The 17,056-nt window shown below is 39.5% G+C and overlaps 1 protein-coding gene across 1 annotated transcript in view; it reads right to left on the reverse strand.

Moving 5' to 3' along the window:
* Window positions 1-17,056, reverse strand: part of LOC135203229 (serine/threonine-protein kinase RIO1-like) — a 133,564-nt gene that overhangs the window by 99,773 nt on the left and 16,735 nt on the right. The window contains exons 2-5 of the mRNA XM_064232997.1: window positions 9,131-9,327; window positions 8,664-8,731; window positions 5,072-5,214; window positions 3,709-3,814 (exon numbers count right to left, since the gene is read on the reverse strand). Of these exons, the coding sequence (XP_064089067.1) occupies window positions 3,709-3,814; window positions 5,072-5,214; window positions 8,664-8,731; window positions 9,131-9,327 (514 nt within the window). The remainder of the gene's footprint in view (window positions 1-3,708; window positions 3,815-5,071; window positions 5,215-8,663; window positions 8,732-9,130; window positions 9,328-17,056) is intronic.

The raw sequence follows: 17,056 nt of genomic DNA on the forward strand, positions 1-17,056 counted from the left end.
ATACTTACAAAGCATTCATTACAACCACAAGATGAAGCATGTTTGGTAATGTTTAATTATTGGTTCAGAAGTTTTTGGTCTAGCTTTAGAAATTTCTGGTTTTGTAATTCTATTGTTCCTTTTCTGTAGTGATAAGGACTGTTGGTTTGAGGGTTAATTTGTTTTGTTGTTGTTAATGGGATATTTCGGTCTTGTGGATGGTTGGGGTTGGGGGGTGATAGTTATATTTTGGTTTGTTTAATGGTATGATTTTCATTAGTATTATTTGATGGAAATTGTAAAGAGTGATCTTTACTGTCCAGATGTTGGCTGTTTGATTGAGATTGAGGGTAATTGTGTATTTCCACTTGTGAATGATGGTTAGTTTAATATCTTTTTTAAAATGTTCTCCTGGTGTAGTTTGGAGTCTCTCTGGATTGATTGTAATTTTTCAATATTTACTTTTTTTCCCTTAGGGTGGGTTCTTTCTAGAATTCTTTTCTTTTTGCCAGTTCGATTATCATCATTATTTAATTCTTCTTCTATTGGAAGTTCTTTTCCATGGATAACTGAATCATCTATGTTGGTGGTGGTATTGGTTGTTGTAATATCACTTTTATTTTGGGTTTCAGTATTATTGGTATGAAATCCAGTTTCCATGTTTATACTATCTTGTTTGTCATTGTGCTGTTTGATGTCTTGATTTTTAGTCACATTTGAAAAGGTGGGGGTTTTGGATGGATTGTTAACAACGCCTCTTACTTTTAGCTCAAGTCTGGCTTCCATGACTGACATTCCTGTCCTATTTATTAACAACTGAAGTTCTGTGTTATATTGGTAAAATGAACACTCCTTTAGATTTTGCGTGATGGGCTAGTCCACAATTAATACATTTGATTGTTTACAGTTTCCAATTAGTGGTATGGTCATCTGATGCACCAGACTGACATATAGCTTTATTACGGCATCTTTTGTATGTGTGTCCATACCTTGAGCACTGTGTACATTGTAATGGTTTAGGAACAAAAGGACGAACTTCTCTATTTTGTCCAAGAATTTTTATTTTAAATGGTAAGTCTTGGCCTGTAAATTTTATTTTGGCAATGTTGATATTTTTACTTTTATCTTTCCTACTTGAAATAGAGTATATTTCTAAATCGTGGATATTGTTATATCTCAATTTTAGGGAGTCTAGCAATAGTTGTTTTGAAGGAAGCTCCTGCTCGCTATTGGGTAGGATGACTGTACCCTGTACATAATTCAATGTTTCATGGCTTGTAATTATTACCTTTATATTATTTATTTCTGTTTATACTTAAAAAGGTTCAGTGGACTGCTTTTTATTGGTTTACTTGGATAAGCCATCATTGTCCTTGATGTGTCCTGCATTCATGTCTTGTGTTGGATATATGTTAAGTAATTTGTTTTCTAGCATCGCTGCTGAGATTTTGTTGTCAGCTTTGAGGACTAGAATCTTGACCAATTATCTGGTCCAAAGAGGTCATCAAAATGTACCAATGTGGGATTAATCAGTAATTTTTGTTTCTTTTTTGGTCCTTGTTTTATTGTATGGTTGCTTGTCTATTATGATTTTTATATTTTTCTGTATTGCTGAGAGGATTATTTGTCTCTAATTCAGAATTATTGTTCATCATATATGGTTCCATTGTTACGATATTGGAGTTTACACTTTATTTTTGTTTGTTTCTTTTGTATTTATGCACTCTATTTGGTTTTCTGGCTCTGCTGCTTTACTTGGAACATGTGTTCCTTTGTATCTTTTATAGTACTTTCACTACTTGTGGCAGTACTAGGAAATTCGGAGTGACGTGCCAATGGTCATCAACTGTGCCGTAGTTTTTTTCCATCATGGGGCCCAGGGGTACTCAAAATCATTTATTTCACAGTTCATAAATTTTGAGTTTTTACACACACACACACACACACACACACACACAAAAAAAAAATTCTTGAAAAGATATCATTGGCCCTTCGCGAAGTTAAATTTTCTGCCAAAGGCACAGTGAGAAGGACTCCCAAATGTCCGCATCCCTACCCTAGCCCCAAAAGGGGATGGCATAACATGATTAGTAATGGCCCAAGTGTAAGCAGAACCCGCTTGCTAGGACTAAGAGTATTATGTTAATACAATTATCCCCATCCTAATCACATTATGGGCAAACTGGATAGAATGCCGAGAGTTCTATTCCTAGAACCAGGCCCCCCCTGGAATCCGTGGTCCAGCTCCACAGAATAGTTCCGCCTGAAAAACAGGTCCGAACATTGTCGGGTAGATGATGGATCTACCACAGTTCTCACTATTTAGCTTCGGATTTAACTCCACGTTAAGCCATGATATGTTTTCTCATTTATTTGCTTTCAAAAATTTTTGGCAAAAATGAAAGGTCCACATAAGTTTACTCGAAAATATATAATGTCATATGGGACTCTTGGGTTCGAACCTGGGAAGAGATTCCTGAGGTTCGAGAGCCCCCTCACCACGTCAAGGTGGTCCCAAAATGAGGGGGACTTCTCTTCCTAAACACTACTTAACCTATTATAGGTACTCGTCTGTCCCTGGTCTAATTTTACTTTAACCTTAGAACTTACACCTCAAGGGGGAATCTATTGCTAAACTCTGCCTGCTCCACTCTGGGGGGGGCCGGTAGATCCTACCCTTCGGGTTTGTGGTTCTCCATGACCCCTGCCCTCCATTACAGCTAGTCGTGGAACAGGCAGGGGAGCTGAAAGAGAACGATTGGTATAACCTACGCTACTACTGCTATCTCTATTTCATTTAGCTTGGTCATGAAATTAGCAAACAAATTACACATTCTTCTTCCAATTCTGAACCATTCCTACTCTAGCTCTTCTTTGCTTAACTCGCAATTTTGCCATTATCTTCAATTCCGATAACTAAGGTAGTCCTCTAAATGATCTAATGAACTAATCTTTACATTCTTTACACCTCTGTCTAACATTGCATTGCACTTGCCTACAGCTAAAACAAAAAGAATGTCTGTCATTTTGAGGGTACTCATCCTTCGTTGCACGTAGCACAGGAACGAAGCATGCCGACATTTCAACCAGCAGCTGTTGGAGGCGAGCTGATGAAGTAAGGATTTTCTTCATGAGGCTCAACTATCTCCTCCCTACATTAACAGAGAAGTTCCGACGATCAAAAGTAATTGAAATACGATCCAAATCAGGGAAAATCGGAAGGGACGTCATAAACACAAGCCAAGGATATCAAACCCTATTAAGGCCTCGGTAAACACCATGAGGGTCAAGCTAAAAGACCAAAAGTTTGCTGGAAGCAGGAAAATGTCCAGCTCTCCACATGAACAAAGAAAAATTGAAGAAACAGGCCTTTGGTGGCCGGTAGTTGCACCAGCGTTGCCAATGGTAACACAGGTAACTCATATGACTAGATTTTACCACTTAGTGGGTAAATCTGTGGGCATACAGTTCAGGCCAGTCAGTGACCAGGGCTAATTCAGGTGTTCAGGAAGTGTATTGCAATCTGATTTTATCTTTTAACTAAAATACTATCCTTAGCAATGCAAAACCCTATTGTTAATTAGGCAAGAACATGACCAGATTCTTATTTTGGCAAATTCTTTCTGGGATTTTCATATGATTACAGAAATGCTAATATACTTAGAGAAAAGAGTAAATGAATCATTCTCTACATCATGTCTAACTTTCAAAATAGTATTCAAATTTTACCTCTGATATTGTTCCCTTGTTCAGAAGCTTGAATAATATCATACGCGTTCGTGGATCCAACACTTGCTCAACAGTTGCACGTTCCGATTTGTCACGAACCCTTTGCCTGAAATTGTACATTGCATAATTCAAGAATTTTTCATCATTGGAGAAGGAAATTTTAAATGTATATTATAAGCAAACCTTTCACTTACAAGGTGCTTGCAAGACCTACGAATTTTCAAATTATGCTATTACAAATTTGGTTTCAGATACAAATCTTACGTACTTAGTTTATGGCTGGATGCCCCTTCCAGACATGAAAACTTATAAAGTAAAATTCACAATGCATTATAATACAAATGAGGCCACATTTACTTCTGTTACAAGGTGGGCCCAGATTGTCTAGGAGGAGAATGAAGGTCTGTTTAACACACACAGACGGAAAGAATCCACCCACAGGGGAAAAGCAGAGTTAGAAGAGACTCCCTACTCATAAATGTCACTGGAAGTGGGACAAGGATGATTACCACCAATACATGCTTAAACAGACACACAAACTTTGATAACTTCTCCCCATGAATTGACGAAATGCACAGCAAATGCAAATAATGGATGTATGATTCCATGGTAATGTACAAGATTATTCTAACTTGAGTAATGTGAACTGTAAAAATCAATTATCATACCATGATACACTAACCAGTGATTGAAAATGGCTTCCAACTTATTTAGTTATGTTGACAGACATCATTTAAAAACTGACTAGTATACTATTTACAGTTTTTCTCATCTTTCTTCTATTTACACAGTTATAAAGAATGAGGCTGAATATACAGTTGTACAGCTGTGAGCATAGTTTCACCCCTGTGCAACCTGAGTGAATAATTAATAAACGGGATGTTGTAAGTCAAAGAAACCTGTATCTCAACCACAATACTCCGTCACCTCTACATTCTCCAAGGCAGTTACAAGGTATCCGTTCATAAGTGAGGACTAAAAATTGTAAAGAATATCATTTAAAAATTTGGACAGCTACCTGGTAAAAGAACAAAGGGACTATGCAAAGTAAGCCAGAAAGCATGGTGGTTGTTATCAAATATTAAGAAAGCTTCACCCTACCACTCAGCTAGTAATTTGTTTTGCTTTCACAGTGTTAGTAATATTCAACAAGGCTTCAGATAGCACACTTGACATAATATTTAAATTTAGTAAAGACTTATTTAAATTTAGTAAAGTCTTATATCTTTATATGAAAATATACCTTTGCAACAACTTATCAATCAAAATATAGCAACAACTAACAAAGAATATGATAATTTGTTTAACAATCACTGCAGCTTTCAGAGGCTACATTATAGAAAGAATAATCTTAATAGAGTACCTTTCATTTTCTGCTCGGCGCTGACTTTCAGATATTTTATTTGTAACATTGCCACCAAATCCAACCAGTCCCTCCAGCTTTTCTAGGCATATCTTCCCATCATACTTTTTGAAAAGCTTTTCAGATGGCTGGAATTTTTCAATCTGTAAAACAAAACAATGTGAGCATCATTAGCCTATACTTATCTTACAAGTCACTTTCATTTCAATTACATTAAGAATCCCCTAGACAAATTTTGACTTACCAATGACATTCCCTATCTACCTGTGGATTCAAGAAAGTTACTGTGTGTTAAACACTTAGTTGGCTTCATAGTCGATTCATAAGACTAAACAGAAACCAATACAAACTGCAGATGGTCCTTTCATACAATGAATAGTCTCATGCTATATACTGTGCAAGTACATTTTTAAGTCCATGACATTATACCTTCCATACAAATTATCTTAACACTGCATGAATTTCCGTATATGGGCCATATCATCACAGAAGACTTAAAAGATACGGCAGATACAGAACAAAGGTATCACAAACTATGTACAACTGACAACATGATTGCAAGGTGGTTTGCCTTGTCACCAAGAAACGAAAACTGCTGCTCTTCCGTTCACCACTGCTACAGTTATATATACAGTACAAGACGTAACCTCAATCTTAGCAATTCATGTTGTGCAAATTCACAACAGCACAAACTTTCATCGGAACCTAACTAATTATCATACGCAAGTTTTTGGAAGACACACAAGTGCAACATTTTCAAATCTTCGAGAAACCATGCAAAAGTGCTTGCTTAGTTTTTTTATGTAATTTATAGGTTTTCAAGCTTTTATGTGTAAATTAAATAACATTAAATAATAACTTGTTTTTACTGAGATGAGAGAATTCTTATGGTACATATATGTACTAAGAAGGCCGGGAAGAGCCGAAGAGAGAACCGAGGCAGCCCCTTAGAAGCTCCATGAATGAACTTCTTAGGGGGGAAGAAGCAGCCTTATTCTTCCTCAACTAATGAGCCTTGGAAGAAGGAGGGGAGAAGGTTGCAGAAGACACAGCCGAGGATAAGTTTGAAGAAGGTGCTCATCTCACAAGACTTCTTCCTCGAACCCCTCTCCGACATGTTCTACAGGAGTAGCAAGAGGCGACCAGGACACTGCAACAGGAGAACATACAGGAGCAGCCCCGCCGACAATAACAGCAACAGGAGCAATCTGGGCAGTTGGGGCATGAGGCACAGCAGGAGCTGCCCCATGACTGGCTGCCTGCAAAACAGGAGCAATCATGACAGGAGGCACAACAAGAGTAGGTAGACTACAGGTACAACAAGGCAGTGCCAAAGCATACAGAAGTGCCAAAGTTGAAAATCTTAAAGGAAAGGAAAACCAGTGATGAAAATCCAGCAATCTACTGCTGCACCTCGAATGCTCACTGTCAACCTGAAGAAAAATAAAATATTATTAGTAAAGAAGGACTCCTCTCGTTCCAAGGGTAATTGCCCTATAAAGTGGGAGGAGGCCCCTGTGAAGAGATCGCCCAATGCCAACAGCCTGCCCTCCTTGCCTGACAAGCTAGTGAAGAGAGCGAAGGAGAGATCCCTCCTGAAGGAGAGAACTCCATAAGGAAGGATTACCGAGAGAGAGACACGAGAACGAAGTGGCAGCTACTGAGGGCGCTGTTGGACGACGCTCATCAACCCTCCTCCAAAGTTTTCTCCCCACAAACTCTCGACAGTGCATGCAGCAAGAGCAGCACTCAAAAAACATCATAAAAGATATACTGTCATGCCCTTACAAGCAGAGGGCATGCTGAGGATGTGATAGGAGGCAAAAGTTACTCCCTTGGCCGTCAGCCCCAAAACACAGGCGGGGGAAGGCGGCCTGCAAGGCTATCACAAATTGTGGGTTTGTATATTAAAAAATTTCAAATACAACAGTAGTATATACAGTATATAAAAAAGTAAGAAAAGAAAAGATCCCACCTGGAAAATCCAGTTTAATGGCAGTCAGGCAAGAGCTCAAGAAAATATGTCTGTATTGCACGATGGCCGAAAGCCAAACTTGAATGCTTACATCCAGGCAGGTGGGTATTCCCGCATACCAGACATAGTTACTACCTAACCACCTTGTTCAACAATTTAGCAGTCATTTTACAGCTTCACCGTAAGTAATTCCTAATGTAAAGGACCGAGGGTTTGTAAATTTATTATAATAACATATAATATCGTTATATGATAACTACGTATGAGGTGTGAAGATGGAAGAATTAGAGTGAGAGGGAAGTCTCGGTGCATTGTTACAAGTAATGAGCTGAGGTTGTCATATGTCAGCAAGCGCAAAGACTAAACAGCAAACTGAAGCCAGGTCATGTGATGTTCTGTTGCCAGTTAATGAATACTTAATATTAATATTACCTTAAATAGCAACAGAGTTAATACATGTTACAAGTCAAATGTGACTCTTGATTATTTATCACCACATAAACTCTCATTATCTTTGTATTACAAGCACTGAATCAATTTCACGTGTATTTCAACGTTAGTGCTTATGTTTGTTAACACACAAGCGAGAGCAATGATTGTTCGTCTCTTGACAGGAGTCGAGCACAGGATTTCGTAGCATACACACACTCTACAGTCCCTTACAGAAAACTCAGAAAAATATACAAAAAACAGCAGAATGCATTTCAATAAAACAGTTCTCTAGACGACTTCAAGGTGATTACTTCAAAGAAAAGCATCACCAACATATTGTGTAGGAACAATGAAAATGTTGGATACTCTGACATTCCTTTTACAGATTTGACTCAAAAACTTAAGACATTCGTTGCAGAGTATACTTTGGGCATTCACATAAATATTCAACTGTTTGTGTTACATTACATTCTGTACACACATGAATTGTATTTGGGCTATTCATCAAATACTCATGGGAGAAACAATAGTGAACAAGTTTAAGGCATGTTAAAATTGAATGTACATATGTTCATTCCTTCTGTTATGATGAATTCTATATTCCAACAATGAACTCATTCTGATTAACCTGTAACTGATATGATGAAATCTATATTCCAACAATGCACTCATTCTGATTAACCTGTAACTGATATGATGAAATCTATATTCCAACAATGAACTTGCTTTGCTTAATCTGTTACTATCAAGATCAGTATTTCATATATTCTGCAATTCACTGATTATATAATGGTTTTAATTCTTCAATTCACTGATTATTAATGGTTTTAATTCTTCAATTCACTGATTATATAATGGTTTTAATTCTTCAATTCACTGATTATATAATGGTTTTAATTCTTCAATTCACTGATTATATAATGGTTTTAATTCTTCAATTCACTGATTATATAATGGTTTTAATTCTTCAATTCACTGATTATATAATGGTTTTAAGAGAAGCTATATAATCATTATAGGTAAAAGATTTTCTGTAATCTCAAACATTCATAGCTCTTGCCTCAAAGATGCTCTTGGCTTTTAGGTTACCAAAGACTCACAATACAGGCTATCAGACAATACAACAACAACTGCATTTGCAATGATCAGAGAATCAAGTTTCAAAGGGAGAACTCTACAACTAACCTTCTGTGACTGAGCATTCGCATTACAAGTACTCGTTCTAGATTGACTGTGATACTGCTTGGTAAGATCTGTGGAAAAAATGAACTATTTCAGTACAGAAAAACATATTTTTGCCTCTGTCAAGGGAGCACACAATTAACTAGTATAATCTTTTTCATGTGTTCTATGTTTTTATCATAAATACTCACTTCTAATTCTATTTTAAATATTGATAACAACTTCAAGTTTGCTTCCATGTTAATACAGTTTCTAGCCTTTGAACTATGTCTACCTTTTTTCTTGAAATTGAATTTCCTAGCACACAAAAGACTTTACAACACATTTGGTCTCTCATATAAATTTTTGCAATAACTCTTCTCGTCTAAAAAACTCAAAGTGCACATAACTATTAAGAAGTAATGACAACAGAAACAAAACTTTGGTAGAATACTATAACAATAATAAAAATATCTCATCACAACACGAACCTTTGCAATCATCGCCAACAAAGTCATCATATTCATAATCATCGCTGTCTTCAGAATAAGCAATTTCGTCATCTTTGTTGGCCAGGTTCTTCCACTCTACAGTTGCACTATTTGCAGTGTAATCTTCATCCCAGTCTTCGTCATAATCTGGGAGAGATGTTACTGGCAACTTTCGACATGGCAAATATGAACTTTCCCTGCAAGTTGAAAAAACAAAATGGTTATGTCTCTTGTGATACCGAATGCTGCATGTGCAAATATTTTTTAGGCAAATCTATAAGTTATACAGTGGACCCCCCATATTCACGTTCTCCGGATTCGCGGACTCACACATTCGCGAATTTCTTTTGGGAACACTCCCCGCATTATTAGCAGAAAATTCACACATTCGCTGTATTTATGAGAAATATCCACAAATTCCTAGTTTTTTAATCAATATCATCATAAAATGCACTTTTTGTGATAAAATTATTAAAAAAAACAAGTATCAACATTTTAAGTGGGTTTTTCTTAAGTTTTAACTAACAAAAAAGGCAGTATTTTATAGGGGTTCCAACTATTCGCGGGTTCTAACTATTCACGGGGGTCTGGTACGCATCCCGCGCGAATACGGGGGGACCACTGTATAACCTGTATTACAAACACCTTATCATAAACTGACTTTTCAAAAAGCAACACCTAATTTGGAAACACTAGTCATGGACAGGGAAGGATGTTGTGGCTAGAAGACAGAATAATATTTAAAATTTCAAAAATAATTTCTTTTTCATACAGTACAGGCAGTCCCTGATTATCGGCAGAGTAGGTTATTGGCAATCCAGTTTTATGGGACGTGCCTAGCGCCATAAAATAGGCAATTTATGGTGCCATAATATGCCGAGTTCCGGTTATCGGCACCATAGAGTTATGGCACAGTTACTTACATAACAGAGGTGCCATCAAGCAGTTATCAGCGCCACCAAGCAGTTATCAGCGCCATTAAGCAGTTATCGGCACTATTCAACAGTTATCGGCGCCATTCAACAGTTATCAGCGCCATTCAGCAGTTATCGGCGCCATTCAGCAATTATCGGCGCCATTATGCAGTTATCTGCACCATCCAGCAGTTATCGGCGCCATCAAGCAGTTATCGGCATCATTAACCCTTAAACGCCGAAGCGGTAAAAAAAAAAATGTCTCCCGAGTGCCGGAGGTGTTTCGGAGTGAGCGCGGAAGCGGAAAAAATGTTTTTTTCAAAAAATCACAGCGCGCTTAGTTTTCAAGATTAAGAGTTCATTTTTGGCTCCTTTTTTTTTCATTGACTGAAGTTTAGTATGCAACCATCAGAAATAAAAACAATTATCATTATCATATATAAATAATGCGATATATGATAGCGCAAAAACGAAATTTCATATATAATTGTATTCAAATCGCGCTGTGCGCGAAACGGTTAAAGGTACAAGTTACTTTCTTTTTCGTTGTAATGTACACTAAATTTCGATCATTTTGGTATATAACAAATTGTAAAACGATAAAAGCAACACAGAGAAAATATTATCACAAAATAATGCATGAATTCGTAACGCACAGACGTAAACAAATATTTTTTTCAAAAATTCACCATAAATCTAAATATTGTCCTAGAGACTTTCAATTTATTTCAAAATGAAGACAAATGATTGAATATTACTATACTGTAAGAATATCAGCTTACAAATGCAGTTTTCGACCATATCTGACGAGGTAAAGTTGACCGAATGTCGAATTTTTTATATATATATTTTTTTATATGCAATTATTTCGGAAATAAGAAAAGCTACAACCTTCAAATATTTTTCGTTCTATTCTACATAAAATTGCGCAAATTTTCATATATAAAACTCTATGAAATGCCTAATATGAAACGGAGCAAATATTCCGAGAATGGAACGTACGCATTTCGGAGGTTTGTGGCAGAGAATCCGCGCGCGGAGGGAAGGAAAGTTTTTTTTTTTTAATTCACGATAAATCTAAATATTGTGCTAGAGACTTCAAATTTGTTTCAAGATGAAGATAAATGACTGAATATTACTAGACTGTAAGAGTTTTAGCTTACAATTGCGTTTTTCGACCATTTCGGTAGAGTCAAAGTTGACCAAACGTGGTTCTTACAATTGCGTTTTTCGACCATTTCGGTAGAGTCAAAGTTGACCAAACGTGGTTCTTTTTCTATTTATCGTGATTTATATGCAAATATTTCGAAAATGAGAAACGCTACAGCCTTCAATTATTTATTATTATATTCTACGTGAAATTGCGCACATTTTCATATATAAAACTTTATGTAACGGCTAATTTAAAATGGTGCAAACATTACCACAATCGCACGTATGATTTTTTCGGAAGAGTTACCGCGCGGACGTAAAGAAAATGTTATTTATTTCATAAATTCACCATAAATCGAAATATTGTGCTAGAGACTTCCAATTAGTTGCAAAATGAAGGTAAATGCTTGAATATTACTAGAATATAAGCGGTTTAGCTTACAATTGCGTTTTTCGACCATTTCGGTAGAGTCAAAGTTGACCGAAGGTTGAAAATTTGTCACTTATCATTATTTATATGAAAATATTTCAAAATTGATAAAAGCTACAACCATGGGTTGTTTTTAGTTGTATTGTGCATGAAATTGCGCACATTTTCATATATAAAACTTTATGTAACGGCTAATTTAAAATGGTGCAAACATTACCACAATCGCATGTATGATTTTTTCGGAAGAGTTACCGCGCTGATGTAAGGAAAAAGTTTTTTCATAAATTCACCATAAATCGAAATATTGTGCTAGAGACTTCCAATTAGTTGCAAAATTAAGGTAAATGATTGAATATTACTAAAATATTAGAGTTTTAGCTTACAATTGCGTTTTTCGACCATTTCAATAGAGTCAAAGTTGACCGAAGGTTGAAATATGATATTGTTATAATACAATAAAGTTTCATACATACTTACCTGGCAGATATATACTTAGCTAAGACTCCGTCGTCCCCGACAGAAATTCAAATTTCGCGCCACTCGCTACCGGTAGGTCAGGTGATCTACCTGCCTGCCCTGGGCGGCAGGACTAGGAACCATTCCCGTTTTCTATCATATTTTCTCTCTTCCACCTGTCTCCTGCGGGGAGGCTGGGTGGGCCATTAATCGTATATATCTGCCAGGTAAGTATGTATGAAACTTTATTGTATTATAACAATATCATTTTCATACAATGAACTTACCTGTCAGATATATACTTAGCTGATTGGCACCCTTTGGTGGAGGGTAAGAGACAGCTAATATGGAATAGACAGGTAAACAACATATGTTGTAGGTATAAAAGAAAAACCTTGGTTCCTACCTGATAGGTGGTAGACTTCGTGGCTGTAGCCCGGTAGTCTGCATCACCTCAAGACTTTAGCGAAATATTAGATCTATGGCTAGAGTTCTTGTGGGTCAGTCGATGGGTATATGAACCGCTTACTCGGCAGAGCCTGAAAGGACTTTGTCAATGGGTACTGGACCACTTCTATGACAACACACCTTATGAAGGAGACATAACCAATCCCCGACCACCACCTGATCCTAACCACCATGTTTAGATATATAGAATTGTTCTGAGTTATCCCGAACTCATTACAAACCCAACCCATAAACTCGAAACTAAAAACGCATTCATACAATTATTCTAAAAAAAAAAAATTTTAATACTCCTCTAAAAGATATCACCAAGACGTTCCTTACTGAATAACAGTGACATGGCCACCAGTGCAGCACCGAGCCCTCTTTGTCAGCAGAAATCTAGAACATATCTGGTAGAAGGTATGTACAAAGTTAAGGATTGGTGTTTGCTCCCGTACCCAGTATCGTATCCGCCGATACAAAGGCCCAGAGAAAAAACATTTCTCGTAGGTCACGCGAACGTCTTTAAGATAGTGAGATGCAAATACCGAATTGCACCTCCAATATGTCGTATCAATGATTTTCTTTAGGCGACATAGTTTTCTTCTGAAAAGAGAGAGACGTCGCCACTGCTCTAACTTCATGAGCTTTTTACTCTTAAAAGCTGAAAGACAGTCGTCAGGACAGAAACTTGTGAGCATCTGTAATGACGCTCCTAATGAAGAAAGAATAACTGCGTTCTTACATGATTTCTTGTGGGGTCCTTAATCGAACACCAAAGACTTTTGTCTAGAGCCTCCCATTTTGTTTCTTCCTTTGTAAGTAGAACTTCAAGGCTCTTACAGGGCAAAGAGCCTTTCTGTTTCTCTACCTACTAGGACACCCGATAAGCCTTTTTCTAACATCCTCGATCTCTTTGGGCCAGGGATTCGATGGGGTTCTCATTTTTTCGCTAGAAAAAGAGTTCTAACGAGCAGAAGGCCGAGTCTCTGTTTAAAGCCGACTTCATCTTCCAGGGCATGAGTTCCCCAACTCTTTTGGCTGTCGCCAAAGATAGGAAAAACATCATTTCCTTGTTACATCCCTGAACGAAGCTAAATGAGGAGGCTCAAATCTGTCAGACGAAAGGAACTTGAGAACTACATCCAGGTTCCAGCTGGGAGGAGTTAGTTCCTTAGATTTTGTCGTTTCAAACGATCTAATCGAGTCGTGCAGATCTTTATTATCAGCAATCTCTAGGCCTCTGTTTCTGAAGACTGCCGAAAGCATGCTCCTGTATCCTTTGATCGTCGATACAGATAAGTGAGAGACCTCTCTCAAGAACAAAAGGAAATCAGCGATTTCGGTTTATAGAGGTACTGGAGGAGGACAACTTCTTAGACTTACACCACCTTCTGAATATGTACCTCCCACTTCGACTGATAGACTCGTCTAGTGGAAGCTCTGCGGGCTCTAGCGATAGCGCTTGCAGCTTCGCGAGAAAAACCCCTCGCTCTGACAAGTCTTTCGATAGTCGAAAGGCAGTCAGCGCGAGAGCGGGGAGGTTTTGATGAAACCTCAGTCAGCGCGAGAGCGGGGAGGTTTTGATGAAACCTCTCGAAGTGTGGCTGTCTGAGAAGATCCATCCTTCTTGGAAGGGATCTTGGGAAGTCTACTGTCCACTCCAGCACCTCTGTCAAACCAATCTTGTGCTGGCCAAAACGGGGCTATTAGGGTCATCCTTGTCCCGGTTGGACGCTACAAACTTTCTCAACACTTGCCCCAGGATTTTGAAAGGGGGGAAAGCGTACACGTCCACATGAGACCAGTCTAGCAGGAAGGCATCGACCACGAGAGCTCTTGGGTCTTCCACCACTGAACAAAAGACTTCCAGCCTTTTGGAAAGGAATGTGCGAACAGATCTACGTGAGGAGTGCCCCCAAAGATCCCAAAGACTCTGACACACCTCTGAATGAAGGGTCCCATTCTGTGTGAAGGACCTGGCTTCTCCTGCTCAGTCTGTCCTCCCTGACGTTTCTCGTACCCTGAACAAATCTTGTCAGGAGGGAGATGTTCCTCTGTGAGGTCCAAAGTAGCAGATCTCTTGCTATCTCGTTTAGAGACTACGGAGTGCGTTCCTCCTTGCTTCCGAATGTAGGACAGGTGGGCGGTAGTGTTGTCCACATTCACTTGGACCACACTGTTTGTCACAAAAGGTTCGAAGAACTTTAGAGCCAAGTGAACTGCTAGAAGTTCTTTGCAATTTATGTGCCAGGACACCTGTGCTGCCTTCCAGGTGCCTGACACTTCTCTCGGTCCTAGTGTTGCTCCCCAACCCTTCTCCGATGCGTCTGAATAACACACTCGGCTTGGGTTTCGGAACTTCCAGAGAAATTCCCTTGTTCTCTTTTAGAGGGGACAACCACATTGCAGTGTTGGTTTCATCTCCATTGGAAGGAGAAAACTGTCGGAGAGAAGTCCCGTCTTCCAGTTCCCATGATCTCCTTAGGAAAAACTGAAGAGGACGAAGATGCAGTCTTCCTAGAGGAAAGAACTGTTCGAGCGAGGAAAGGGTGCCTAGAAGGCTTAACCATTCCCTCGCCGAAGTCCGTTCTTTCCCTAAGAAGAGAGACTTTTTCCAAGCCTCTCACGATTCTCTCTTGTGAAGGAAATACTCGAAAACCCCGAGAATCCATCTGAATCCCCAGATAGACCAAGTTCTGTCTGGGAATCAGTTGTGACTTCTCGAGGTTTCACGAGTAGTCCAACGCCTTTATCAGGTCTAGGGTCAAAGAAAGGTCCTCCAAACACTGTCTCTCTGTTCTGGCCCTGATGAGCCAATCGTCCAGATATAGAGAGTGTTGACGCCTTTGATTTTTGGTGAAGAAACCTCGCCACATTCTTCATCAGGTTTGTGAAGACCTGAGGAGCTGTGGACAGGCCGAAAACACAAGGCCTGAACTGAAAGATCCTTCCCCCGTCATGAAACGGATTAGGTACTTCTTCGACGAAGGGTGAATCGGGACATGAAAATAGGCGTCCTGGAGATCCAGCGACACATCCAATCTCCTTGACGTAAAGCCGCAAGGACTGAGGCCGAAGTCTCCCACAGAGAACTTCTCCTTTAGAACGAACTTGTTCAGAGCGCTGACATCTAGTACTGGTCTCCAGCCCCCCGAGGCTTTCGCAACCAGAAAAAAGCCGATTGTAAAACCCCGGAGAGTTTTTGCTCTAGAACTAATTCTATAGCTCTTTGGTCCCACATTTGATTCACCATCAGACGAAGAGTATCCCTCAGTACAGGGTCCCTGTATCTGGCTGACAGTTCCCGCGGAATGGTCGTTAGGGGAGGACTGTCCTGGAAGGGATAAGATATCCCTTCCTGATTATGGACATCGAAGAGGCGTCCGAGTTTATGAGTGACCAGGCGTCTGCAAATTCGAGAAGCCTGGCACCCCACTGGTGTTTGGAGGTTGTCTGTCTCACTTCCCTTTCCTTCTTAAAGGGACGGGAAGGAAGCTTTACCTCTCTCTCGGACCTCTTCTCTTAGAGGGAGCTCTGGAGGGAGGGCCTCCTCGAAAGGGCTGAACCGTAGAAGTCGGTCCTTTCTTGTCAACCGAAACTAGGGGTCTTCTTCTTCCTTGCAGTTTGCAGGAGAAGATCCTGTGTCGCCTTCTCAGTCAGTGAGCGAGAAATGTCCTTCACTAACTGAGAAGGAAAACAAAGAAGTCCGACATGGGAGCGAAAACCAGGGCTGCTCTGTGAGGGAGAAACCGCCTTGGTTAGAAGGCACTAAAAATACTCCTCTTCTTAAGGAGTACCGCTCCAAAAAGAGAGGAGATTTCTCCCGATCCGTCTTGTACTGTATTATCAATACAAGAAAGAATACTCAGAATGACTTCGGGGTCTAGACCTTCCGAGTCATGAGCCTTCTTAGACATCAACCCCAAGGGACCAGTCTAGGAAATTAAACACTTCCAAAATATGGAAGAGGCCCTTGAGGAGATGATCCGTCTCAGAAATCGCCCAAGACACACGAGCTCCATTCAAAGCGTGTCTCCGCGATGAATCAACCAAGGTTGAAAAGTCCGCTTCGGCTGCCGCTGGGAGAGAAAGGCCCATGTTCTCCCCAGTTCGGTACCAGAAACCTCTCTTGCCAGAAAGTATGGCTGGAGGCATACAGAAGGTGGTTCTGCCCAGATCCTTCTTTGACAACATCCATTTGTCTAGAGACTGTAGCGCTCTCTTCATAGAGATCGTAGGTCTCATCTTCAAGACCGACGAAGACTTTGGTACAACCGCACTCGAAAACAGTGATCGAGGCGAAGGAGGAGCCGCAGGAGTCAAAGAATCTCCGTACTCCTGCAAAAGAAGGTCCGTCAGAACTCTATAGTTAGAGACTCCTTCTCTACCGTTACCCTCTTCTTCCGAATCTCCTTCCACACCGTGCGGAGAATCGGCCTGAAAAACGAGAGGATCTTCATCCAGTTCTCTCTCTACTGGTGACAAACTCCTACTAGGAGAGGGACTCATAGAGTGAACAGAATC

This window comes from Macrobrachium nipponense, chromosome 33, assembly GCF_015104395.2.
Source record: "Macrobrachium nipponense isolate FS-2020 chromosome 33, ASM1510439v2, whole genome shotgun sequence".
Classification (NCBI taxonomy): Eukaryota; Metazoa; Arthropoda; class Malacostraca; order Decapoda; family Palaemonidae; genus Macrobrachium; species Macrobrachium nipponense.